General features: G+C 36.6%; 1 protein-coding gene across 5 annotated transcripts in view; it reads right to left on the reverse strand.

The window, feature by feature from the left end:
* Positions 1-14,030: 14,030 nt before the first annotated feature.
* Positions 14,031-27,168, reverse strand: part of TTC8 (tetratricopeptide repeat domain 8) — a gene marked incomplete at both ends in the record, with an annotated part of 41,324 nt that continues 28,186 nt past the window's right edge. For 3 of the 5 annotated variants that reach the window (XM_083349780.1, XM_083349778.1, XM_083349777.1), the window contains 7 exons: positions 14,031-14,157; positions 14,935-15,018; positions 18,148-18,270; positions 19,623-19,797; positions 22,306-22,445; positions 24,031-24,141; positions 25,057-25,144. In XM_083349780.1, coding sequence (XP_083205906.1) covers positions 14,041-14,157; positions 14,935-15,018; positions 18,148-18,270; positions 19,623-19,797; positions 22,306-22,445; positions 24,031-24,141; positions 25,057-25,144 — 838 coding nt within the window. The remainder of the gene's footprint in view (positions 14,158-14,934; positions 15,019-18,147; positions 18,271-19,622; positions 19,798-22,305; positions 22,446-24,030; positions 24,142-25,056; positions 25,145-27,168) is intronic. The other 2 variants (XM_083349781.1, XM_083349779.1) reach the window with 1 other exon arrangement.

Below are 27,168 nucleotides of genomic sequence, written 5' to 3' on the forward strand. Positions count from 1 at the left end.
GGAAGTATAACTGACAGGCCAAGAGATTGATTTGGGAAAAAATGCTTTACTGGATAATCAAATCATTACAGCCCTAAGGCCAGAGAAACAAAATATCAAATAAAAGAATACATACCGGTACATACATACATACATACATATTCTTTCATTTGATATTTTGTTTCTCTCTGGCCATAGGGCTGTAATAAATTTGATTTGATTATCCAGTAAGGCATCCTTGTCCAAATCTATGTATAAACAGAAAGGATTAGGTGGATGTCAGGATTAGGTGGATGTTACTAAGTGAAGGATTCATGAAGATAGGTGGTAGCAGCTGAAACTGTCTATTTGCTTGTTCAACACAGGAAGTGAGGTCAGAGTGTACAGGGCTGATGGGAGAGGAGAAGACTTTTAGCTTTGTCTCCTGCAAGTTCAGGCATTCAGCTATAGTTGCTGGTGGAACTATAGAAAGTAAAATAGAAAGAAAATAGTTTAGGAAACACAGACTCTAAATGTTAATGTTTCACTCCCTTTGCAATACTAAAAACATAATCCAGTTAAATTGCCCTGTACTTTGTTCTCCATGTACAGTATGGCTCTTTTGTCTTTTTGTATGATTTTAAGCAAAAGTTTGTTAGCGTGAGGAATTTGTGTAATGGAGTCTACTGCATCTCCCTTTTTTGTTATATTTTTATATACCAGTTATTTCCAATCTCTGCACCATAAAACGTTGTGGGAAGTCAGCTCCCCAGAAAAGGGCAAGAAAATATATTTCCTCAAAGGATCTTGAAGAGGCAGAAAAAGCATGCCCAGTTTTTCTTAATAGCCCCAGGTCTCCCTCCCCCAAGCAAGGACCAGCTCTATAGAGATGCAGGTGTAAATCCAGGGAGCTAGGAGATTAAGAAGACAAAGACCTAAAATACCCCAGCCCCATGGAATCAGGATATGACCTTTGGACATAATAGGATTTAACCCATCACCCTCAGAATACCAGAAAGGCACACACAGACTCAAGTCAAAAGTTCATGCCACAGGAACAACTCCAAACAAAAGGCTCCAGAGGGTATAAAAACCCACTCCCTACATGTGTTCACTCTCTTTTCTGCCAGCCATCTTCCTGTCTGGTTCTCCTTTTCAATAGACTACAACCTTCTTCCTAAAGCAGTCACCATGTTTGTTCCCAGCTTGGACTGAACCACGATGAAGACTTTTCTTCCAACAACGTGTTTCATGTTTATACATCTAGAGTGGATTGAATGATTCCTCAGAACTGTGAACTGTGTCAGGAATAAAAGGCAATGCTATGAGGGGGAAGAAGAATCAGCAAAATAGTCTTTTCTTCTGCCTTGAATAAAAATAATTGTTGGATTGTCAGTCTGTTTTCTGTTTCTCCCTGTGCAAAAGTTGATTGAAGTTGTTGTTAATGCTACCTTAAGTATATAGCTTGTGTTAAATTAATATAGTTCAGAAAGATTGCCAGCAGAATCAGATGTAAAGGAGGAAAATACTAACTATATATTTGTAAGGTTCCTAGTCTTCAATAAACTATATTGTGTTTGGATATGCTTCACCTTGCATACATTTAAGTTATATTCTGATGTCCATAACATGTTTTGCATATTTGGGGGACGGGACTTCACTTAATGCTAGAGAACATGCTTTGTACTCTGACATTCAGCATTCAATTTCCAGATGGAAAGGCTTCTGCATAAAATCTTGGGCACCTGTTTCCACCAAATTAGACCAGCCTCCTTCAATATTGTGTGGTGCTCTGCTCTCTGATCCAGATGTGTTAAAATCTTGACCAGGTGAGGTAGTTCTGGATGTTGCTCTCCAAAATAAATAGAAATTTGAGCCAGATTGGTATAGGGCTAGAGTTTGAGGTTTGAATATTTAAGGCATCTGTAATTCAGTACTGAGTTCTATAAACTTTTGTTCTGATTTTTTGAAGATTTGGTTCTTCATCCTGAATGTTTTGCATAAGCTTAGTAGCTGAAAACTAACACTTGTTTTGCAAACAAAAAATTATCATACTGCTAGATATCTAGAGACACACACAGGAAAGTATAGCAGTTTAGTACCTAATTACCTTTACAATCAGTGAAATTAAGTAAATAATGTGCTGGAGTGTAAGATAATTATAAGGCATCCAGAGTGCTATGTAAACAAGAGAATGAGCCGTAAAGCAGTATGCCTCACACATTTCTAGATGAAAAATCTGTTTTTCTCTTCACCAGCTCTAAATTTAAATAATTTCCTGAGTTTGTGAGAGGATCAAATCCAGAAGCATTGATCCTCATATGTATATTGGGTATCAGTCTGCGATCGCAACATACTTTTTATCCATTAATAGTCAGCTTTTTCTTTCTATATTTAATATATAATCAGCCCAAAAGAGGCTTCATAACTACCTAATTTCTAATAAGTATAGACAGTCAGTAACTCTCCAGCTATTGCTGAACTATAACTCCCAGCAGTTTACATCCACAACATTGTCCCTGCTGGATAAAACTGATGTTGAACAGTTCCTGGAGAATTAAAATTGTTCATCCCTGACTTGTGCTAGTAACATAGGAATGCTTTAGACATTCATTTTTTATTCTTTGAAGCAGAGGTGTGTTATGTGCCTTCTGAGATGGATCTCCCAGCTTATTTTGCTTTGATATTTTAAATAGAAGCAATCAACTGATCACTTTAAGCAAAAGGTCTGATTTTAAGCTGGATTTTTTTAGTACAAAAGTCTGGCTGAAATGGAATGTGGATCATCAGAGTCTTGGAGAACTGAGAATAGGATACAAGTGAAAAAGCTTTGTAAATATAGTATTAAAATGAAATTGTTTTATTTAGAGAAAAGATTTGCCGTTGCTTCTGGATTTTTTATGACAAGATAGAGACTCAAAATACCAATAGATTACAGGTAGTCCTCAACTTATGACCACAATTGAGCCCAAAATTTCTGTTGTTAAGAGAGTAATTTGTTAAGTGAATTTTCCCCATTTTGCGACCTTTCTTGCCACAAATAAGTGAATCATTGCAGATGATAAATTAATAACCCGGTTGTTAAATGAACCTGGCTTCCCTCATTGACTTTGTTTGTGAGAAGGTCACAAAAGGTGATCACATGACCTTGGGACACAGCAACGGTCATAAGTTTGAACGAGCTGCCAAGCATCTGAATTTTGATCAAATGATCATGGGAATGCCTCAAAGGTCATAACTGTGAAAAATGGTCATAAATCACATTTTTCACGGTCAGTAAATGAACTGTTGTAAGTCGAGGACTCCTGTACATTGAAATACTTTTATAGCTTTGCATAGTCCTTAATACTGATACATTTTTTTCAAGAGTGCCTATAATGGATTTTTCTATTTAGAAAATTCTTGTAGGTATAGTCAACGTATGCTGAGGATGCACTTAAGATACAACATTCACTTCCAGTTTTCTGTTTAACAAAGATATAGCACAGTGATTTAAGAGATCTTGGCATCTTGCCCTGAAGTAAAATATGAAACGTCAAGATTTTGTTCTTAGTATAGCAATCTTATACATGAAAGAGAATAATAAAAAGGAATGATGGAAAATTGCAAATTGAAAATGTAGCTTTTGCAAACTGTGGGAAGTCAGACCCCCAGAGAAGGAAATATTAAAAAGGGTAGAAAAATATATTTCCTCAAAGGATCTTAAAGAGGCAGAAAAGCATGCCCAATTTTCTTAATAGCCCCAAGTCTTCCTCCCCCAAGCAGAAACCAGCTCTATAGAAATGCAGATGTAAATCCAGGAAGGTTGGAGGTCCCCAGCTAGAAGATTAAGAAGACAGACACCTAAAATCTATGTACCCAACCCAAACTCTAAGACAGGATATATAGGATTAATTTACAGATGCCAAAGGGATACAGGTCAAAATATATGACACAGGAAATACAAAGCCTCAAACAGGAACAGGAAACAACCTCAAGAGCTCCAGAGGATATAAAAAGCCACTCCTTACATGTGCTCTCTATTTTCTTCCAGAGCCATCTTTCTGTCTGGCTCTCCTCTTCAGTAAACTGCAACTTTCTTTCTAAAGCAGTTGCCATGTTGTTTATTCCTGGCTTGGACTGAACCATGATGAAGACTTTTCCTTCAACAAAACCATATTGTTAATATTTCTTTAGAGTTAGAATTGATATTAGTTTATGTGTAGTTACTTAAAGGGATTATACATTGACTGTCTGATTGCAGAAAAGATTATTTTTAAATCGTTTTTCTGGGGAAAAAAGGAAATTTCTCAGTATTGTGATTAGATAGCAAGGCTTTTTGGTTATTATTGAAAGCAATTGTCAATGACTCAAAGCAAAAAACCCCTGGATCTAAATGGGGCTGATGCATCTGATGAGCCAGGAAGTACCAAGCAGTCTAGTAACCATTACCCAGGAAAAAATAAGACAACTCTTCCTTCTATTAAATTTTGCTTGATCAACAATGTCATCCTAAATTATGGTAGGGTTATATGTCATCCTGATTATATCCTTAATCTTTCATCCTAGATTGTCTTTTGGCTTCTCCTGGCTTAATAGCTTGTGACTACAATTTAGTTTCAGATGTAGTAACATCATTTTGAGGGGATGTCCTTGGTGCTTTATAGATGTTTCATTACCCAGACTAGGTATCATCATCAGTTAAGTTAACCTAGTTTGGATAATGATATGTCTGCAAGAAAACAACTAAGCTCAGAGGGCAGCAAGGACTCCTCATTTCACTCCTGAGCTACAAATATTCTCCTTTATTGGTAACATCATTTCTTTTGGCCAGGGATGTACAATACTTTGGGTTTGCCTTACCTTGTTATTTATTGAGCATATCCTAAGAAATGTTCAAATGCAGTAAATTCAGTAGTATAAGATGCAGAAAGAGCTTCTTCCTTGAATGAGAGTTTATGGTGGATGGAGGTTTTTTTAGAACACAGTGTGCTTGTAGACACAGACCCCAAAAATACAGCTTCATAACCACTATGTTTATAATGGGAGCATAACTGTGGGAAAAACAGGAGATGGCCATGTGTTTATGGACACCAATAGCACTGCAGCCACAGGCTTCAGTAGTTCTCATTTATGTTCATGTTTTTTAAATCCACATTTTTGTTGCAGACCTTAATAACTTCCTTTGAATTTACAAGGTGGATTAAAAACACACAAAATAAATCAAATGTTCAGTAATAGAGACTGAAGTATGAATTTCATACTGTATTCTTTGGCACTCTCTCTACTATTTACTTAATTCCTCAACTTGATCTCAATTACTTCTAGCCAGTATCCCTTCTTGTTAGCTTCAATCTTTTCTAGCCAGCAGTTTCATGGTGCAGTAGAAGACTCCATGGCTTGATTTTGCTTGGTTTCTTTAAGTACTGAGGAATTTTCCTCTATAGTTTTATCCTGGAAATGAAACTAATTGTACTTGAATTTCAAAAATATTGCACTCGGCAACTTTCTTGGTGTTCTTCTAAATTCCACATCTTGTTGAACTGACATTTTGAGAGATTAGTTTTTTTTAAAAAAAATTGGTTGATATTTTTGCACAGTAAGTTATACTATAGGTAAGCTAATAGATTCACTTGAATTTGCTATCCTAACTATCATGAGCGGAAAGGGTCTGCGCTACATCTACAGCTTCAATATCTTCATGAAAACAAAGGGGCGGGTGGATGTAGGTAGGAATTCCATTGATATAAACAAGCTCAGCTTCATTTGTTTCTGCAAACTTTGGAAACAAACTTCTATATTCTAATTAAAATGCTGTTGAAATTCTGGCCAATAAACCTTAAAAGCGCCTCTATTTTATAAAAGACAATTAACTGATAAAATCAGAATCTGGCAAAGCAGAGGTAACTCATTGCTCATTGAAGTTGATAGGTTTTTGCTTGGAGAGCTTTATTTTTTACTTTTTAATTAGCAAAATGATGGCTGCAATATATAAATATATTAAACAACAATATTCATTAAAATATATCCACAATAACATCTAAGCCAGACATGTCAAACTTGCGACGTTGCGCAACGTATCGGGACGGTTTTGCCATTGCCGGCAATGGGGTGGGCGCGGCTTTCACATGACGCATCTGGCCCATGGGCTGGCAGTTTGACACCCCTGATCTAAGCTATAAAACAGTAGTAAAAACAAAGAATGCAGCAGTCCAAGTTATTTCCCCCCAAAATGTCAAAGCAGATAAATTTCAAACCAGATGTCACAAAACTACCCACAGATACTGCAAAGCAAATTTAATATTTCCCCATTATCACATGGCATTAATGCTTTGGGATCTCTTTGCCTGCAGTTCTATCCTTTGTAAAGTTACTGGGTCCACACTGCAGTTGCTACTTGAGAATTTTCTACATTGAAGAAAAACTTTCAGAAGCATGTTTTGTTCTTTCGCTCACTATGATTCTACAATCTGTATTCTATATTCTAGCTGAACGAATTTCTTTCTCCAATTCTCCTATCTTCCAAGTCTTTTCTTTTTTTCCTTCCATATTTCTTTCTCATAGATTTGTGATTGTTCATCTTATCTTAAAATTTTAACTGGGGTTTTTAAGTGTACAGGGTGAATTTAATATTTTTTAATCTGGTTTTAACTTTTGTACGTTTTGATTTTTAATTCCCTGTAAACCGCCCTGAGTCCTCAGGGAAAGGGCGGTATATAAATATAATAAAATAAAATAAAATAAAATAAAATGTTGATTAAGAATAGTAGAAAAAATAGTGGAAAAAAATGCAGGTCAGAGCAAAGAGATACACAAACATCTTCTGTCTGTAATTTAATATAGTATCTGAAAAATGGTCTGTTTTGCTTTCCTTTTTTTCCTCTTTTTTTTCTGCATAATGGCATATGGCTTGCACATATTCTCTGAGAAACCTACTCTGATAAGGGTTATCTGGAACCTTTTGGGCTTTCAATAAGAAAGTGTTATAGACGGGGGAGAATAACTGTAGAAACAGCAAAAAAACATTGGTACCTCATTTCGCCCCCCCAAAGAAGTCCCAATTTGCCTTGAAATATGTTAAAACTGATAAGTAAATGGCACCCAACATTTTTATTCTCTGATGTTACCTAATAAAATGTCTGCAAATAAACAACCAAGTTCAGAGAGCACTAAGGACTCTACAGTTCAGCCCTGTAGTACATATATTCTCTTCTGTTTTGAGTAAAACAAAACAAAACTAAGTTGACATTGAGGGGCAAAGAAAAATACCATGATTTGTAAGAAAAAAATATCTGATCCATAAGAAAAATCCAACCAATGTAAAGAATATTTAACAGAGTACAAAAAAGTGCAAAATAAAGACTTGCAAAAGAGTGTGACAAGATATTCTTATTTATTCATTCTATATGCAGAATATATATTAAGGAAAGCTGGATTTGAAGTACTGTAGATTAGTATAGTTTTAAAATTGGAGGAAGAAACATCAATAACCTGCACTATGCTGATGGCATTGTCCTGATAGCTGAAAATGCAACGGATCTGCAAGTCTTAGTACTAAAAGTCAAAGAACACAGTGGAAAAAATGGGATTAAAATTAAATATAAAGTGAAGCTGAAGACAGCACCAGATTAGAAGAGAGTTCATGGTCTTCCACTGTCCAAGAACAGCAGAAGTCTGTGTAAGTAAGCAGATTTAGCTATGCTCTTTTATATCAAGTCAGACAGAACCTTTTGGAAAAAGCAGATAGTTTCAACGCTGCCTAAATTGAAAACCTGTGATTTCAATTTGATGATTGGCTATTTGCATAGACACTATCATGTTGATACACTGCTACCATTTCTTAAGAGATATGGAATACTGTTCTTAAACAATCCATTTTTGGCTTGCTGAATTCATCTTTTCAGAAATCTTATTCATTTTGCCTTTTCCTCTAGCAGAAGACTCTGTTGCTGCACCTTAAATCGCAATCCTAGTCCTATTTGTCTGAGAATTTAACTCACTATAATTTTTACTGAACAGAAATTAATTTTCCATTAAAGGAACATTTGATTTGGGTCTTTATGTATAGCACTATGAGAATTCTATGCAAGGTTACCACTGAATAAATATAACAACCTTCAACTGAATTCATGACACTGTCATGCAAGAATTCTATATTAGTTTGAAAACGGCTCCAATACACTGGCAACCTGTGAGAATGGCATTTCTAGGTCAGCTCTGGCACAATGTGTACCTGCCATCACCACAAAGAAAAAATTTATAAATTATGCATTTCTGTGGAGCTTGTTGGTGGCATGTTTCATTATTTGTAAGAGAGAAATCAGAGGGCATGCTGATTTTATATAGCATAAAAATCAAACAATAGTGCAATGTGAAACAAGGATATGGATTATAGTTGAGAGGTGGGGTAGAAAAGCAGTTTTTATATAATGCTAGTACAGATACTCCTCGTCCTATAACAGACCTCCCAAAAGCTATTTATGAACCCTTTTCAAAATAATGATGGCCACACACAAACTCTGTGGTCATGTGATTGTATTTTGGGCACTTGGCAACTGACTCACCTTTACGGCTATTTGCAGCATCCCGTGGTTATGTAACCAGGTTTTTTTCAGTACTTTGCCAGTTTCCAGATTTTAATTCCAGTATTCAGCAAAACATGCCTATTGGGTTCAATGGGTTTGCTTAACAACTGTGGTGTTCACTTAAAATCACTGCGAAAAATGTTGTAAAATTGGGTCTGATCACAGTGATTCCTCAATTTACAACTCTAAAGTGAAAGGTAAACATGAAAATATATAAAGAAAAATGAAGGAAGGGGGAAAAGTGCAGGAAGTAGTAAAAAAAGGATTTAAAAAGAAGTGACTTTGGATTTTTACAGCAGTTACATTTAGTATCTCTCCTCTTTAAAATTATATTAAATGTTCCATTTTCAACCATTTTTTAATCAGCATACCCATAAATCATCAATTCATTTTTTTGTTTTCAACATTTTATAAAAGCTGGGACACATTCTTATGCATGGTACACGCAATCTTAGCTAATTTTAAATCTGTGTTTTAATATTACTGTATTAAGGCTGAGTTGACAGAAATAATAAATTTCCCACAGAATTAGCAAGAAAATAAAATATAAAATTTGTAAATCTTGGAGCAAATAAGGCAAATTTCTTCTTCATTAGTGTACATTTATTTTCTAGCTGATTTTTCATTTCTCTTTTATTATCATTCTTTTCCTTTCCGGGTGTTTTATTTGTATGTTCCTCCTTTAATATTGTAAATGGCTGTGTAGCTGAGCTCTGACTGTAATACTCTTATAATCCGTCATTGAGAGATGCCAGTAATCACATAGAACAGGTTTTTTATTACAAAATGTGCTTTATTATACAATTATTAAAAATATACCAAGAATTTTTATTCATGACTCTATTAAACCTTCTTCCTATACATTTCTAGATACTGTTCATTTCTGTTTTTATTTTTATGTCCTATATAGTTTAAACCTTAAAGCTTCCTTTCTCCACCCAAACATTAAATTCTCCCCTCCCTCTTTCAATCCTTCCTGCCTATTTATCTCTGTTAACAGTTTCTTTACTCTTTGATTGCTTTATGGCTTAGTTCCTAGACTTTAATTACTTCATTTTTTTCAAATTGTTATTATGGCTTCTTTCTCTCCTCCCTCCCGTCTATGGTTTTGCTTCTTCCAGATTCTTCTTCCAAGCGTCTGAGATCACTTGAAAAAGAATTGAACTGAATTAATTGAACTTTATTTGGCCAAGTATGATTTGACACACAAGGAATTTATCTGCGGCACAGAAGCTCTCAGTGTACATGCAAAGCAAGAGTAATAATAATAATAATAGCACCAATAAAAGGGGTAGTAAGGAAGATAAGGATAATAATGCTACAACCATACAACATGGGTAAAATATACATAAACATTAGACAGTACTGTGAGAATTAGGTGTTCAGCAGAGTGATGGCACAAGGGAAGAAACTATCCCTGTGCCTAGTTGTTTTGGCATGCAATGCCCTATAGCAGCACTCTAAGGGAAGGAGCTGAAAGAGTTTTATGTCCAGGATATTAGGGGTCTGCACATATCTTCTCAGCCCTCTTTCTCGTGCGATATACAGGTCTTCCATGGAAGGCAGACTGATTGCAATTGTTCTTTCTGCAGTCTTAACTATCTGTTGGAGTCTGTACCTATCCTGTTTGGTCGCTGTAGCAAACCAAACAGTTATAGAAGTACAAAAGTGGCAAATACATTCACAAGATCTGATCCATCTCCTATTGACCAGTAAATTATGTAGTGCATTTTGGAATTATCAAAAAAAAATTCAGGCAAATATACAGTTACGATAAGCCTTGATGTGACTAGGGCATAGATTACCGTAATAGCCTAAAGTAGCATAAAATGTTTTGATTCTTGCAAGTGTTTCTTTGGTTAGCCCTAATACATTAAAGTCACTGCACTGCATATTTGGTCCTTTGGCAGAAATGCAATATTGAGACAATGGCTGGTAAAGCAGTCTGTTACTGTTCGATATGCATTTAACTGCAGCCTCTTTACTGTAAACTGTTCTGAAACTGGACATACAGGACGTGGCAAATGTCATTTGCAGAGCTATGGTATCAGATAGGGCAGGGGTAGGCAACCTTGGCTCTTTTGACTTATGGACTTCAACTCCCAGAATTCCTGAGCCAGCCATGCTTGCTCAGGAATTCTGGGAGTTGAAGTCCACAAGTCATAAAAGAGCCAAGGTTGCCTACCCCTGAGATAGGGCATTGTGCACAGATATGGTATTTCAACCCAAGCCTCCAGATGATTTCCCCAACTTGTTAATCAGTACAAATAACAGATGGCAAAGACCCTTACAGCATTTCATTAGCTAACGATCATGGTGATTTCAGCAGTAGTCCATCAGCATGATTGGGGGATGGAGGCTAAAACATATAGAGAACGGTTGCTGGAATTGGGTATGTGTAGTTTAATGAAGAGAAGGGTGAGGGGTGACATGATAGCAGTGTTCCAATATCTCAGGGGCTGCCACAAAGAAGAGGGAGTCAAGCTATTCTCCAAAGCACCTGAAGGCAGGACAAGAAGCAACGGATGGAAACTAGTCAAGGAGAGAAGCAACCTAGAACTAAGGAGAAACTTCCTGACAGTTAGAACAACTAACCAGTGGAACAACCTGCCTCCAGAAGTGGTGAATGCTCCAACACTGGAAGTTTTTAAGAGGAGACTGGACAGCCATTTGCCTGAAATGGTGTAGGGTTTCTTGCCTGAGCAGGGGGTTGGACTAGATGACCTCCAAGGTCCCTTCCAACTTATTATTATTATTATTATTATTATTATTATTATTATTATTATTATTATTATTAATTATTATTATTATTGCACCATCTGCTAATAGGAATCCTGCAAGAAGCCCATAACTGTTTGCTGCATCTCAAACATGAAGGTAGATTACAATGATTTGAAATCAGCAACATCCAATATTGTCCTATCTTTAACTGGATTTTCTGCTTCTTCAATAGCTTTGCAAGCTTCTTTGATGTAAGACAGCCTTTGAAAGTTATAGATATTTGTGGTTATGTTTTTATGTTTTTACTTTTGGAACTGGCAATTAAATCAATTATTTTGAAATGAGTATATCACAAATTGCACTCTATCCTGCAGACCAGTGGAAATTAAACTTAATAAGGAAACAATATACAGGCTTCTGTAGATTATTTTTCTACATTATTAACGTTACCTAATGTAAAACAGTTGCTTACATGTAGAAGTGTAGAAATATAGGTAGCTTCAAAACAATTCTTTTGATGTACTAGATAGTTGCAGCAGTATAACATTTTGCCCACTACAAAGATAATCAGATACTATCAGTAAAGAACACTGGCCCCAAGTCATACACATGCTACTATGTTTCAGGAAGACTGCCACTATATGAAGTGGTTCACTTGTCCTATTAGAAATTTCCCATAGAGAAGGCTACTTTCTGAAACATTTCATCATATCATGCTTTGTCATACTAGATGAACTAAAGGAGGATTACTTCAGGCCTAGCTGATTTGCTTGCTCATTGATGCTTACACAAACTATAGAAAGACAGAAGACTAAAAGTCTTATTGTTCTGATGTTCTTGTTAATCTCTTATAACAAGACCATAGTAATATATTACATATTCAAGTAGCTATTTGCAAATATTCAAACACCCTTGATTACAGAGAGATGAAAAGACCAAGTATTAAATAAATTCAGCATGCATGATAATGGTTTCCAGAATTTTAAGAATTTGTGATCTGTTAAAAGAATTTATTTTAAGTTAAAATATACATAATTACATATGAACATTTAGGTCTGTAGAATTAGATTTCTTCAATAATTTAAATCAATCCTGAGTACAGTGATTTGTGTGTGTGTGTGCGTGTGTGCATGGAAATGGATCTTGATAGATATGAATGAATGAATGATCCATTTCCATGCAAATTAACCTGATAGGAATGAGGTTAAATTTAGAAAAACCTCTAATTTTTGATCGCATTTCTTTTCATCTGATTTGAGCCAGAAATATTAAAGTTTTGTCTGCTTTAGCAAATGAAGCAGGTGAATGAATAAATGGGCTTGAGTAAGGAACTAAATGAAAACTAAGTGGCAGGAATGTCTCCTTTCAAAGAAATGGAGTTTGCTTTTGGCAAACTGCTAATATTATCTATATTGCACCAACTGCACAATTATCTATAGGAGAAATTGCAGCTGGAAATTGATATGGATAGTGGTCTACAGTTGGCTATGTTCTGTTGCTTTTTTAAAACAGTATTTTTAAATTGAAAAATAATAGTTTTTTAACTTCAGGCAAATATGCTGGAAATTTCTATAGGTGGTAGGATTATATGATAGTTTCTTATATAGGAAGGTTATATAGGAAAAAGGTTACATAGGAAAAAGAAGGTTATATGGGGAAAAGGTTATATAGGAAAAAGAGGCCGTTTAATTTTAACAAACTTGAATAACCTTTTATGGGTTTACATATGATGCAAAGGTAAATGGCATTTATAATTTGCAGCAATAAAAAGACCTGGGAAATAATGTGAAATAAAGTTAAACCACTGCAGATGTCCAGAATTCAATTTGGATTCAGAAATGAAGGAAAACTAAGGAGGGCAAATATTTTCATAGTCACTGCTTTTGCCTTTCCTTCTAAAGGTGACTTACCCTGTTGGGGTCAGGCATTCAGATTTGTACACACTCTTAGGTTTCACTGCTTTGAAGCCTCAGATCCAACTGTACCTCTTTTTCTGTTTCTGCTGCCTCATTAATACCCATTCAGACAGCGAAAGAAAGAGAAAACAAGCTTTTCTTTGCAAATACCAATCGTTCCTTTTGGTATACAGCCTTCATTGACCCCAAAATCATGAGCAAAGAATGCCATGAATTTAAACCTGGACACAGTATATATACCAGGTTAGCAATACAGGGATACATGTACATTCCTTAGTTCATCAACACTAACACTTGTGCTTTTCACATAATAACCCGTGATCTTCCTAAATAAAAATTACAGTCTAAAACTGTTCTGGTGCAAAAAAAAAGGTGAACAATTTTGCTTACTGTAACAAGATAAAACCACCAATGTAGGCAATAAATAAAGAAAAAAATGCTTCCTTGAAAAAAGAATGAAACAATAAGGGTACATTTTAAAGCAGTTCCTGTATGGAAATATTCCCATTACTCATTATGAGGTAAACTAAAATTTGCCTCGCTTCACTTAATATACCTAAAATGAAGGCTGCTACTAGTCAGGGATTCTTTTTTATAAAAGATAAGATTCTACTAAAGCAGCTTTTAAGCATCTGAGAGAGTAAAAATCCTCAGTTTGCTCCCAGTTTGAATAAAATTCTCAGCATATAAATGTAAAAATATTCTGATAATTCTTTGTAATTTTGCATACGTCTGCAGTTTTGAAGAAAAATAAATATACTGCTCAAAAAAAATAAAGGGAACAGAAAATAAGACATCCTACTATTAAATACAGTACACTGTGTTGTTTAAGTGTTCCCTTTATTTTTTTGAGCAGTATATTTTCTTTGATGGGAGGTACATCAAAGTCTGGCAAAATGTTGTTTTAACTGATTAATAAGTTGCTGAGAGTCTACATGCTCTGGAAAAATTTCTTTGGACTTCTGAGCTTCTATATAGCTTCTTTGGAGATCTCCAACCTGCAGAAAAGCAAATAGACCAAATGATATAAAAATGCTACCAACAGCCTTTTACGTTAAGATTTCATCCAATGATTCACTTTAAAAATATTTATATTCTAACATATATAATAAGGCACAACATTTTGAACTCTAAGGCACTCTACATGGGGGCTGTCTTTGAACACAGTACAGATGCATGGACTGCTACTATGAGACTGGAACAAATGTATCAGATGGGCAAATTATATAAGAATTCTGCAGTAAAAGTTTATTTCATGAATTTATTGCTTTTCTTTCTCTTTTCCAACCTATTTTCCTTTTTGTCAAATCTAGGTACAAAACTGATCTACAGACTTTTTAGGCAAATTTTGGGTCAAAAATACTTAAGATATACAAACTAATAAACAAATACATATGACAGAGATACATTGTGGAATGGAGGAGATGGATTGAATATATTCAGAATAAATATGGGACTAAAAAGTTTTATTTAGCATTTGAATAAGTAGTGGATCTATATGATGTATAACTAGTTAGTAGTTATTTTATTAATATTTTGACGATGGAGAGTTAAAGTGCGATAGAATTTAATGTTTTATTTTTGTTAGCATATTTAAATTATGTTTGTTTGTATTTTTATACCCTGTATTCAGCTCTGGGAAGCCGGGGAGGGGGGAGGGGAGGGGAGGGAGGGGTTGGGGAGAGGGAGGAGGTTTTTTTTTGTATTTAAAAATCTATTGTAAAACTTTTCAATAAAAAAAATACATATGACAGGAAAAATAGTGATGACATTACCTTTTCAGACAAGACAGCAAAATTGAAATGTGGCTCATACATATGAGGTGCTATTGATGAAGCCGTCTGCAGAAACACTCTTGCCTAAAGCATAGAAACAGTGTTCATATTTGTACAGGTCAAGATACTCAATATTGCTACCCCTCTTTCCATCTTGGGTTGTCCCATGTTATTTTAATATAGTAACTTTTCTCAGACCAAGTTGGATCACTGGTCTATTTAACTTTATATATAACGCACTACAGAATAATTTAAATACATAAGAAGCACTCATATTATCTGTTTTTATTGATTTTATTGAACTGAACTTTCTGTCCTCCCCTCAGACTCATTTTTCCTACACAGAGAAGACAAGGTACCTTGTGAATAAGGGCCTCTTTGCAAGTCAAACTGAAGTTTATTATCTAAGCCAAGATCACTTCCTCAAACAGAAACATATTTTAATTAACTTTTAATATATCCTACACATTATGTAATGTAATATTAATTGCACAGCCAGCCAGATATTTAGGTGGACAAAAATGCAAATCCACCTATCGACAAAATCGTGGCATAGGCAGATGTTGTGTTTTAATAGCATCAAAAGATATCCTCACATGATGTAAGCTGTTCCAAACAAAGCTGCCTTTGCAATTGACTGATGGTGATTTTGTCAATGCCAGTGGTGTTCAAGTATGTTCCAGATGTATGGGGATTGCACCCAAGGCACCAATCATTATTGATACTATCTTTGCTTTCTTTTGCCACAGTTCTGATTCCATTTGCAGATCTTTATATACTGGATTGTGATTTTCTCGAGTTCTTCTGTTCTGCTGTCTCCAAGTATTGCAATGTATACATTTTTTTTGGTCTTTCATATTAACACTTGTTAAATTTGGGGAGCTATATAGCAGATGCATGACTGTTTGGATTCTAAAGTTCCAGGCACTGGCTTCTTCATTTTTTATTACTTTGTCTATTTTGCAGCCTCATCAGTTCTTACTTGCAGGCAAGTGGTATTTATTTCTTTGTCTTTCTTATTAACAAAAGTTAAGTCTGTGGTATTATTATTATTTAAATGTATATATTACTTGACTCTTTCTATATTGTAGTTAACAACATACAACTATGCAAAATTATATATATTATATATATTCACACTTAAGCAAAAGAACATACTCTGAAACCAGGAAACTGTTTTTAGCAAAATCCTGGGTTGGGAAAGGTGCAAACAGAACCATACCTATTACAAAGCCATTCTTGTGGGTGTCTACCCCATAGCTCTATTCTTCTGACAAGTGCTTTATGCAATTCAAGGTGCTGGTGATTACCCATAAAGCCCTACATGGCTGGGACCAGGGTATCTGAGGGATCACCTTTTTCCAAGAGTATCTACCCGCCCAATTACATTGAACAGGATGGGCATGGTGCAGATTCCATCAGCCTAAGAATGTCGGCTGATGGGAACTAGAAGACAAGTTTTTCTGAGGAAGGACCTCTGTGGAACATCTTCCATTTGGAGATTAGATTTTGTTAGCCCTCTGTAAAACTTTAAAGACCTGGCTGAGCTCCCGAACAAGGGGCACTACATGCACTAAGGCAGGGGTGCCCAATCCCCAGGCCGTGGACCAGTACCGGTCTGTGGCAAACAAGTACCGGTCCGCACAAACAAGGAAATTCCCATCCTCAGGATGCAGGCAGGACACAAAACTACGCCCCCTCTGTGCTATATGTTGCTTGCAGATGACCATTTGTCTAGCTCTGATTCAGTGTTATGACTAAAATCAAATAAGTTATTCTGGAAGATACAGTTTGTTACCAATTACCTCAACACTAACTACTCTGTATAAAATTACCAAATACAAACAGTGGTTTGGATAAAACATTGGAAATTTCCTCTAATCCCCAAAGTGAAAGATGGTCTGTGCACCTGGTCCAACTGCATGGTTATGAATTATTATATGAAGATTTGAAATGCATGCCCACCATGAATTTAGATATGCAATATTCAATGCCAGAACAGTACATGTGTGCTCAAATGCATAGCGGGTGAGTAGGTATGGGATGGGTGGGAAAAGTGGTAATTAAACTAAGCTGTAAATGACAATCTACAAGCCTTACAGTTACTGCAAAAGAAACTGGAAACAAACTGAAGGAAAATATTTAAAAGAAAAGATGCTATGCATATATATACTACACTGCCAGCTAGACATCAGTGTATGATCTTTATTTATTAGAGCAAAGGATTGTGCAGATGTATATTTGATAATTTCCATGGTAACTGCTAGAATACTGAAGCAGTAAGCCTGAAAGAACTTTGATAATTATGAATAAAGTTTTAATTAAAATATGTTTTTGAAACTTAAGTTATGCTATGGTTCATTTGCTAAACTAAAGCATGCTAGCTGGGAATTTTTGGAATTTATATCCACACATTTTAAAGTTGCCAAGTTGAAGAGCACTGCAATTAATTTGTTCATAGTCATCCAAAGAGCAAATCTGAAACTCTACATAGTTTAAAACCATAGAGAAATTTATATAAAAAAACCAGTATGTAGATTTTATTTTTCAACAGTGATTTTGGCTTGGGCATGGCAGCCAATGCTACAGATACAAGTTTCATGACCTCCAGGAGTCTCCCAGTGGACTTACTTTACAATGCACTCATATGCAACTCTTTTCCTTGGAGGATTGATTCAGTGGGGCTTTATACCTGCCATATTTTTTACCTAGTTACAGTGTCTCTACAACATAATTGACTCAATAAGGACAGCTTAAATTTCTTTCTCCTCCATATTATGTTGAACTAGCCATTATGGATTTCCAGAATTTAATTCTCCAAATTGCAAAATGTTTGTGGTGTTTCAGACAAAACAGTTCTAGGCCAGAATATCAGAAAATATTTCTGATTCAGAGGATAAAGATCTGAAAACACCCATTAGAGCTGTATTGGTACAGCCTATAGACAGAATTGGAACGTTTTGTAACTCTGTGGAATGTTCTGCTGCTGCAACACTAAGTTTTGTACATATCAAGTTGAAACAAACCTTCTCCTACTCCATCGTGGATTGGTTAAAGGCATTTGCACCGTCGTTTTTCCTACCATTGATGCAGCCTACCCTTCAGGCTGAGACTTCATTACTATGGTTCTCATTTGCCTCAAAGAACATTATTCCTAAAATACATTAGCTATAGAAACTTAAGGTCCCACCTTCCTTTAAATTTGATACTAACCTGCTCAATATGACCTTTTTGCATTTCCAACACAGCCAAGTTATTATAGGCTTCTGCATGGTCATTATTGTTAGCCAAAGTCAATTTGAAACATTGATGAGCCAAGTTTATATCGCCTATTCCCTGAGAAGTCAAAACACAGAATATGTCATAGTTTCTATATGCCAGGTAATTTCTCCTATTCAGATATTGTAAGTTTGGAAAGGAGATATGTTTATACGTGCCACTCTTGCTTCCTCTAATCCTGACCTTCCTGGATTAAATTGGGAGTATGAAAAGAGAGTGTAAAGATGTTCCATACAATAAGAGTGTAATTTTGGCAAGGTTTGTGACAATATGAGTTTTAAAACAACTTTTAGAGCTAGGGCTTCCATTCAAACCTTTTCTGTAAAAAAGGGAAATAATTCTTCCATTTTTAGTTATTTTTCAAATGTATTTAGCTGCCCATTTTACAAAAAAACGTGACTCCTAATTTTATCATTGTAGAAAACAGTATTGTACTATCTGGAATTTTTACTGGATTCAATAGAACTTGTGTTAAATTTCTTGAAAGCATAAGAAAGGAGACAATATCATGCATTATTTTAGTTTAAATGAAAGGTATTTGACAAAATTATCAAATGATCAACCACTTTCTGCCAGAATTCATTTATAGCTATAGGATGTGAATATGCATTTAACTTGGAAATGAGACCACTAGAACTAGTCATGCAGAGAAATATCCTATTCTAATTCCTGTAAGTCTTGAATGGACATATTTCCTTTGGTTTGGGCTGCATTTTGTTTATTTACATACAGATTATCATATTTCCTTCCCTTTTGTGGTACTGTCATCATGCCTCTTGGAGGGTTGCAAGGGATACTAGAGTGTCTTTGAATGAGCAAGGCCAACGTTTTTTGCCCTCTTGGTGAGTTTTGGGGGCTGCAATAAAAAGAGTCACTAAAACTGCAGGTTACCCATTACTGAGACATATCCTCAAATCTTTACTAATTTTTTAATTAGCAATTTTTTTTATAAATCAGCAAATTATAATGGGAACTTTATTGGATCAGTATTAAAATCCTGATGTTAGCCTACTTGCATTTTTCAATCTGATGATTAACACTTCAATTATCAATACACAGAAATAAAATATAAGGAAATTTTCAGAAGTCAGATTAAACAGAAACAAGACTTTCTCTCAAAGGCTGCTTCTCCGTGAGAGGTCTTGCCCTTGAGATGTACATGGTATGAAAGTTTTGTTTGGAAAATTTTCAGGCAAGTCTTTCAGCAACATACTGTGTAAGAACCCTCCACTGACTTTTTCTATGGAAATAAATGTACCGTGATATGCAGCATGCAAAAACATTTTTTTTCTTACATCTTTTTGATAGTTGATAAGTAGGTTATAGGCCACTAACACTTTCTGGGCTACAGTTTAATCATTTCTGCATAAATATTTCATCAAAGTATTCTTAACAAACATTACTCTTACCACAGCTACGTGTCCCAAGTTGTACCACACATCTGCAGCTTGTTCCTCACTTTCTGCTAGAGATAGTGCACGTTCAAATGAAGTGAGAATCATGTCATATTGCTGGGCATAGAAGCAGCAGAGGCCTAGATTGTTAAAGAGTTGGCTGTTATAAATGCCCATCTGCAGGAGCCGCCTAGTTCAACAGAAAAAGTAAATAAGTCAATTTGTATTTTTGGAGCATGCTTCTTGAAATTTCCTTGTCCTCATGTAAAATTCTATATACAAACACACACACACAGAGAGAGAGAGAGAGAAGAGAGAGAGAGACAGACAGACAGACATCAGTTCTCCTCATTCAGTAGCTTGATTCTTGCTGACTTCATTGAGATATCCATAAAGTTTTCTTGGGAATGGTACAGTCCTACCTATTCAAGGATAGCTTTGATTTTCCAGTCCAGCCTACTGTAGTGGGAATAGAGAATGGCCTTGAAAGACAGGAGGAAGAGCTGCTACCAAGGCCATGATAACAAGCATGGCTTGAGCCCATTCCAAGAAACTAGTTTGAGTAAATGTGTCAGGCCAGTCTTTAGTTCACACTAATATAAAGTGAGGGAGGGGGTAAACACATTCAGACTTGCATTTCTTTTTGTCACTATAGCTGTTACTTGATCTATATGGCATTCATTGCTTAGACTGGTCTCCCTTCAAAGCAGACTACAACCTAAGCATTCCTTGAAGTCTCTCACTAAAGTAATCCCAAGATCTGACCATTCTTAGCATCCTACCTCAAGAAGGCTGCCACCTTTCAGGTAACCTAAAATAGGGAGTTCTGTATAGTATGTTTCATGGCATGGCAGTTGTTGCAGCAGCCCAACTCCTTCGCCATCTCATTTAATATCACAAATTACAATCTATACAGTGTGTCATTTTACCTCTCCTGGACTAGGGGGAAAAAAACATTTCAGGAGGCATGATCTCTGTATTTCTCACTGAATATAAGAAGAAATCAGGGTGCAATAGTTCTTATATCCTCATTTTCAGCATTTTCTCTCCTTCCCCCAAGAATCCAGCCTTGTTGACTAGAACAGAGTTCCCCAATCTTTCTTGCTTTGCGGACCAGTGGCGGGGGGGGGGTAGAGAAAGGGGATGGTTCTGTGCAAGTGGCAGGCGAATGCATACACACTCCTTCATAGCCCAGTTCCAAAAGGCTCAAGGCTCAGTACTGGGCTGTGGCCCAGGGGTTGGGGACCCCTGGACTATAACTATCAAATTTAGCCCTCTAAAAAAGTACTCCTACTATAAAGGAAATAGCTGTTCAAAACACTATGTAGTACCTTAAAGACTAATCCATTATTATATTCTTACATTTTCATAGCCTTTGACTGCCTGACAGATATAATAAAACACTTTTCTTTTTCATTTTCTTCTCAGGCTGTGCAGTCAAGCTAGTCTGAGTAATTCTTGTTCTATAAAGTCAGGGACATTAGTACAAATAGCTAATGTCTGTAACTGAGAAATGAATACAGAGCAGCTCTCCATCTAGATGTAAATAAAATACATTATTTAGAGAGCAAATATATACTCTGGACAAGAAAATATACTTCTGTAAAAAATTAACAGAAAATATGTTTGCCACATTCCCAGGAGATATTATCAGAAATACATGAAGCATTGTATTAAAACTATATTTTGTGTGTGTGTGTGTGTGTGTGTGTCTTTCCCCCTTTCCCACGTTAGTAGTATACTACTATTACAGTAGTATTCAAAAGCAAGAGAAGAATAGTCCTCTAATAGCTTTGTAGTACTTCCAACAAATTTGATGGCAAAAATCTCTTGGCAAATAAGCCAAAGTAAAAATACAGGTGGATGGGTGAATTTTTGAATACTATTTTTATGTTGTCTGATTAATTAGCTGAGGACAAATCACAAATCAGTTCATGTGTTCCCAGGGTTTTCAAGGCTAGTGGAAATGATACAGATGGTTTAGGCTACCTTGAGACTGTGGAACAGAACTAGTAGATATGGAGAAGCAACTCAAGATTCCCTTCTGTATTTTAAATATTTTTTACAAACACCTGTTATGGATGTCTTAGTACAAAAATTTGGCTGTAGTTTCTTTCTAGATTCCTATCAGGGCTATAATTCTTAAGTTGGACAGACAACCCGCTGAGTTAGTGTATGATTTAATATATTTTTCACTTATCCATCTATTTTGGCCTTTTATTTTTACTCTTCTTCACTATTATTTCACAAATTATAGGCCCGGGATATTTGCAGGACCGTCTGCTGCCGGGAACGACTTCCCATCGCCCAGTGCGCTCACACAGAGAGGGCCTCCTCAGGGTGCTGTCGGCTAGACAATGTCGGCTGGTGACCCCCAGGGGGTGGGCCTTCTCTGTGGGAGCGCCAGCCCTGTGGAACCAACTCCCCCTTGAGCTCCGGATGGCCCCGGATCTCCGGTCCTTTCGCTGTGGCCTTAAAATTTCCTTTTTCATCAGGCTGACCTGGACTGACGACAGGGTTTTTTAAAATGTTTTTAATTTTAATTGTTTAGTTTAATTTATTTATTGGGGCTGTTTATTTAATTTCTTTTAACTTTTGTATTGTTGTTTTTATTGTTGTTAGCCGCCCTGAGTCCTTCGGGAGATAGGACGGCATATAAGTCCCCCCCTATATATATATATATATAGTATCTTCTTACCTATAAAAACGTAGAGCTATCTCTGGCTGGTCAGAGTAAAAATGATTACTTGCAATGCATGCAATGGCTTCCACATGGGTATTATCTTGCTTTAAAACATCTTTATAGCATTCTGCAGCTGTAGAAATGTTGTTCATTTCCTATAAACAGATGAAAAGACAAAAGTATTTTAAGTTACAGATGATTAATAAAAACAAAAAGTGTTCTGATTCCTTAAATATTAAGGAATATTATAGTAATTACATGAATAATGTTCTAAGATTATGCAAGATAAGGTTTTAACTTCCTTGTTTTGTTTAGACTGAATATATTAACATATTGCTTACCCATCAAACAGCATTCTAGAAAAACGTTGGACTACAAAACTGCAGCTTTTATTACAATACTCAAATATCTGCTGTATCAAGCATATCTGGGTGAAATTTTGGAACTGTACTGAATGAATTGCAATGTAACTGAGAATGAAAACTTGAAATTATCTTTGGAATTTAACATCTCTGGTTTTGAAAACACCCTTCAAAAATAATAAGGGTGAGAAAAAAAACATCTCTACTAATTTACTTGAATCAGTGGGTTAGGACGCTGAGCTTGTCAATCAGAAGGTCGGCAGTTTGGTGTGTCGAATCCCAAGTGCCACGTAACAGAGTGAGCGCCTGTTACTGGTCCCAGCTTCTGCCAACCTAGCAGTTCGAAAGCACGTAAAAATGCAAGTAGAAAAATAGGGACCACTACGGTGGGAAGGTAGCAGCGTTCCGTGCGCCTTTGGCGTGTAGTCATGCCAGCCACATGACCACGGAGACATCCTCGGACAAGCGCTGGCTCTTCGGCTTTGAAACAGAGATGAGCACCAGCCCCTAGAGTCGGAAACGACTAGCACGCATGTGCGGGGGAACCTTTACCTTTTACCTATACAAGTATACTTTCAATATACTTGTTGGGTAAAACAGTACTACATAACAGTATCATTTTTCTTCAGCAAAGAAACAGCGTTTTCTGCTTGTTTATATAATTTTCTGTCAGTTGTTATCAAAAGATTTTTAAAAGATTTATTTCCTAGGCCTCTAAGCTCTAAAGATACAATCCTAATGTACATGCAGCCATCCATTCTCCCAATACCCATGAAATCTTTAGCAAGTTGCAAAAAAATCAACTTTTTCATTAAGTTCTTCATGTCTTTATTGTTTGAAACAATGAATACTAGAAAAGATCTGGTAATGATTTCTTTGTCTAAGCATGGATGTTTGTCTGAAACTGAACTATAAGCAGCTACTTCAGTGGAAGCTAGAAGAGCTATAACTCAGTGATAAACTGAGTGATTTCAGACCTTGATATTTAGATTCTAAACCTACAGCTATTACAAGTTTTAGAAATACTAGATGGAGAAAAGCTGGAGAATAGGTCAGCTCTCCTATTCTTATATTTTAGGACAAAGAAGCCACAAGCCTAGTCTTAAAGTTGTTTCCCCATTCTGCCTCCTTAGAAAATTATTTGCACATCTAGGTACTGGAATTTAAACAAAAAACTGTTTGAGGGCATACTCATCAATTATCCTCTTGATGTAGGACAGTCATGTCGAACTCGCGACATCACATGAAGTCGCGCAACATATCAAAGCTTTTTCTCCATTGCTGGCAATGGGGTTGGCATGGTTTTGGGATGATGTGTCCAGCCCGCAGGCCGGCAGTTTGACACCCCTGATGTAGGAGAAAAACTTGATTTGCATACCTCATGAATCCTGGCCATGCCACAAAGGAGGGAAACTTCTCCAGGAAATTGTTCTAAACCTCGTTTGAAAACATTTAAAGCTGTCAAAGGCTGATCCAAGCGGGAATAGACCTGGGCAAATACATGGGTGTAGCTCCATCAATGTTAAAGATTTTTACAATAACTATAGCCATGAAAATTAGCTGCCAACTGAATCATGTATTAATTCTATGCATACAGCCACATTTAAGTCTAGAAAACTACTCTCCACATTTTGGCACTGCCTCTACATATGTTCCAGGACAAAATTCAGATAATGCCACAACATCATGGTTTTCAAAATACCACCATTCTTTTTACTCCTCTAAAATACTGTTTTTACTTTTCTAAAATAGTGTTTTGTATCCCTTTGCACAACTAGTTCATTCATTCTAGCTCATGAAATCATGTTACATTTTTTTTCTAGGATAGTGGGCTTCTCTGTTAGGCCTTCAGCAGGACACGGCAAGCGATGAACTTTTAAGAGTGACAGGACAACAGTGTAGTCTTGTCAAAGGCACCTGCTGATGCCAGTTGGAAAATGCTGGCTACTAAATATAAGGATAGGTACTAACCCCCAATATATATATATATAGACTTTTAGCTGTATTCTATAGTCATTTGTAAAGAGAGATTACAAGGTAGTCTATCAGCTGGAAAGGTTTGTATTAAAACCAATTTCTTCAGGAGACTGATCTTAGATACCTAGCATATTGGTCATTGTATATACAGGGAGTGGGTGGGTGGGGAAACAATACAGAAACATTTCTACTGCAGCCAGTATCACTGCTGGACAGGCAATGCAATAACATTCTAAAACTAGATTTACCCAGGTGTTGCAAACAGTTGTAGAAAAAGCTTCAAAATTACCATTTCGTATAGATATTAAAAAAGAATTAGCAACTGAAATTCTATTTTACCTAGCTTGCAAAAACTTAAATTATAATCCAAGAGTTCCAGATCATTTGTCTAAAATAATGATTTTTTAAATTACAAATGCCAACTTACTTTTGCCAAGTACAATACTGTATCTACCATATCTTGTTGTCTGAGAGCTGACTTAAACTGTGCTTCTGCTTCACGGTATAATCCTAGTCTAGACAAATTTATAATGAAAAGTAAGTTAAAACCAACAAACTAATAGGAAATGGGTTATATTTTACAATAATTATACTGCAGACCACTAAAAATGAGAAGATATATTCTACAATTTACTTGACTTGTAAAAACAAAATTAGAAAGGATAAATATCAAAATGAGATAAATCTCTTTTATTATGCTCCAAATAAAATGAAAGTAGCTACTCAATCCCTTCATGGATTACTGCCTTGTTGTGGTGAAGGGGCTTGCGTAATTCAATGAAGCTATGAGCTATGCCGTGCAGGGCCACCCAAGATGGAAAGGTCATAGCAGAGAGTTCTGACAAAACGTGATCCACTGGAGAAGGAAATGGCAACCCACTCCAGTATCTTTGCCATGAAAACCCTATGGACAGTACCAAAAGGCAAAATGATATGACGCTGGAAGATGAGCCCCTCAGGTCGGAAGGCGTCCAATATGCTACTGGGGAAGAGCAGAGGGCTAGTACTAGTAGCACCAGAAAGAATGAAACAACTGAGCCAAAGCCGAAAGGATGCTCAGCTGTGGATGTGTCTGGTGGTGAAAGGAAAGTCCGATGCTGTAAAGACTTTTTCTCCATAGGAACCTGGAATGTAAGATCCATGAATCAAGGAAAGCTGGACGTGTTCAAACAAGAGATGACAAGACTGAACATCGACATCTTAGGTATCAGCAAACTAAAATGGACAGGAATGGGTGAATTTAATTCAGATGACCATCAGGTATACTACTGCGGGCAAGAATCCCTCAGAAGAAATGGAGTAGCCTTCATAGTCAATAAAAGAGTAGAAAAAGCAATACTGGGATACAATCCCCAAAATGACAGAATGATCTCAGTTCGAATCCAAGGCAAACCATTCAATATCACAGTAGTCCAAGTCTATGCCCCAACCACCGGTGCTGAAGAGGATGAAATTGACCAGTTCTATGAAGCCCTAAGGGACGCGGTGGCTCAGTGGGTTAGGACACTGAGCTTGTCGATCAGAAGGTCGGCAGTTTGGCGGGTCGAATCCCGAGTGCCGCGTAACAGAGTGAGCGCCTGTTACTCATCCCAGCTTCTGCCAACCTAGCAGTTCGAAAGCACGTAAAAATGCAAGTAGAAAAATAGGGACCACTACGGTGGGAAGGTAACAGCGTTCCGTGCGCCTTTGGCGTCTAGTCATGCCGGCCACATGACCACGGAGACGTCCTCGGACAAGCGCTGGCTCTTCGGCTTTGAAACGGAGATGAGCACCGGCCCCTAGAGTCGGAAACGACTAGCACGCACGTGCGGGGGAACCTTTACCTTTACCTTTATGAAGCCCTACAGCACCTTATAGAACTAACACCAAAAAATGATGTCCTTATCATCATGGGGGATTGGAATGCTAAAGTAGGAAGCCAAAAGATAACCAGAATAACAGGCAAGTTTGGCCTTGGAGTAAAAAATGAAGCAGGGCACAGGCTGATAGAATTTTGTCAAGAGAATATGATGGTCATAGGAAACGTTCTTTTCCAACAACCCAAGAGACGGCTCTACACATGGACATCACCAGACGGTCAACACAGAAATCAGATTGACTGTGCTCTGCAGCCAAAGATGGAGAAGCTCTATACAGTCAGTAAAAACAAGACTAGGAGCTGACTGTGGCTCAGACCATGAGCTTCTCATTGCAAAGTTTAGGCTTAAACTGAAGAAAGTAGGGAAAAGCACTAGGCCACTCAGCTATGAATTAAATCATATCCCTGTTGAATATACAGGAGAGGTGACAAATAGATTTAAGGAATTAGATCTGATAGACAAGAGTGCCTGAAGAACTATGGACAGAGGTTCGCAACACTGTACAAGAGGTAGCAACTAAAACCATCCCAAAGAAAAAGAAATGCAAGAAAGCAAAATGGCTGTCTGAGGAAGCTTTGCAAATAGCTGAGGAAAGGAGGGGAGCGAAAGGCAAGGGAGAAAAAGAAACACGTCCCTGATAATTACAATGAGGTGGTCACTGACCTCAAGCCAGATATCCT

This window comes from Vipera ursinii, assembly GCF_947247035.1.
Source record: "Vipera ursinii genome assembly, chromosome: 1".
Lineage (NCBI taxonomy): Eukaryota > Metazoa > Chordata > Lepidosauria > Squamata > Viperidae > Vipera > Vipera ursinii.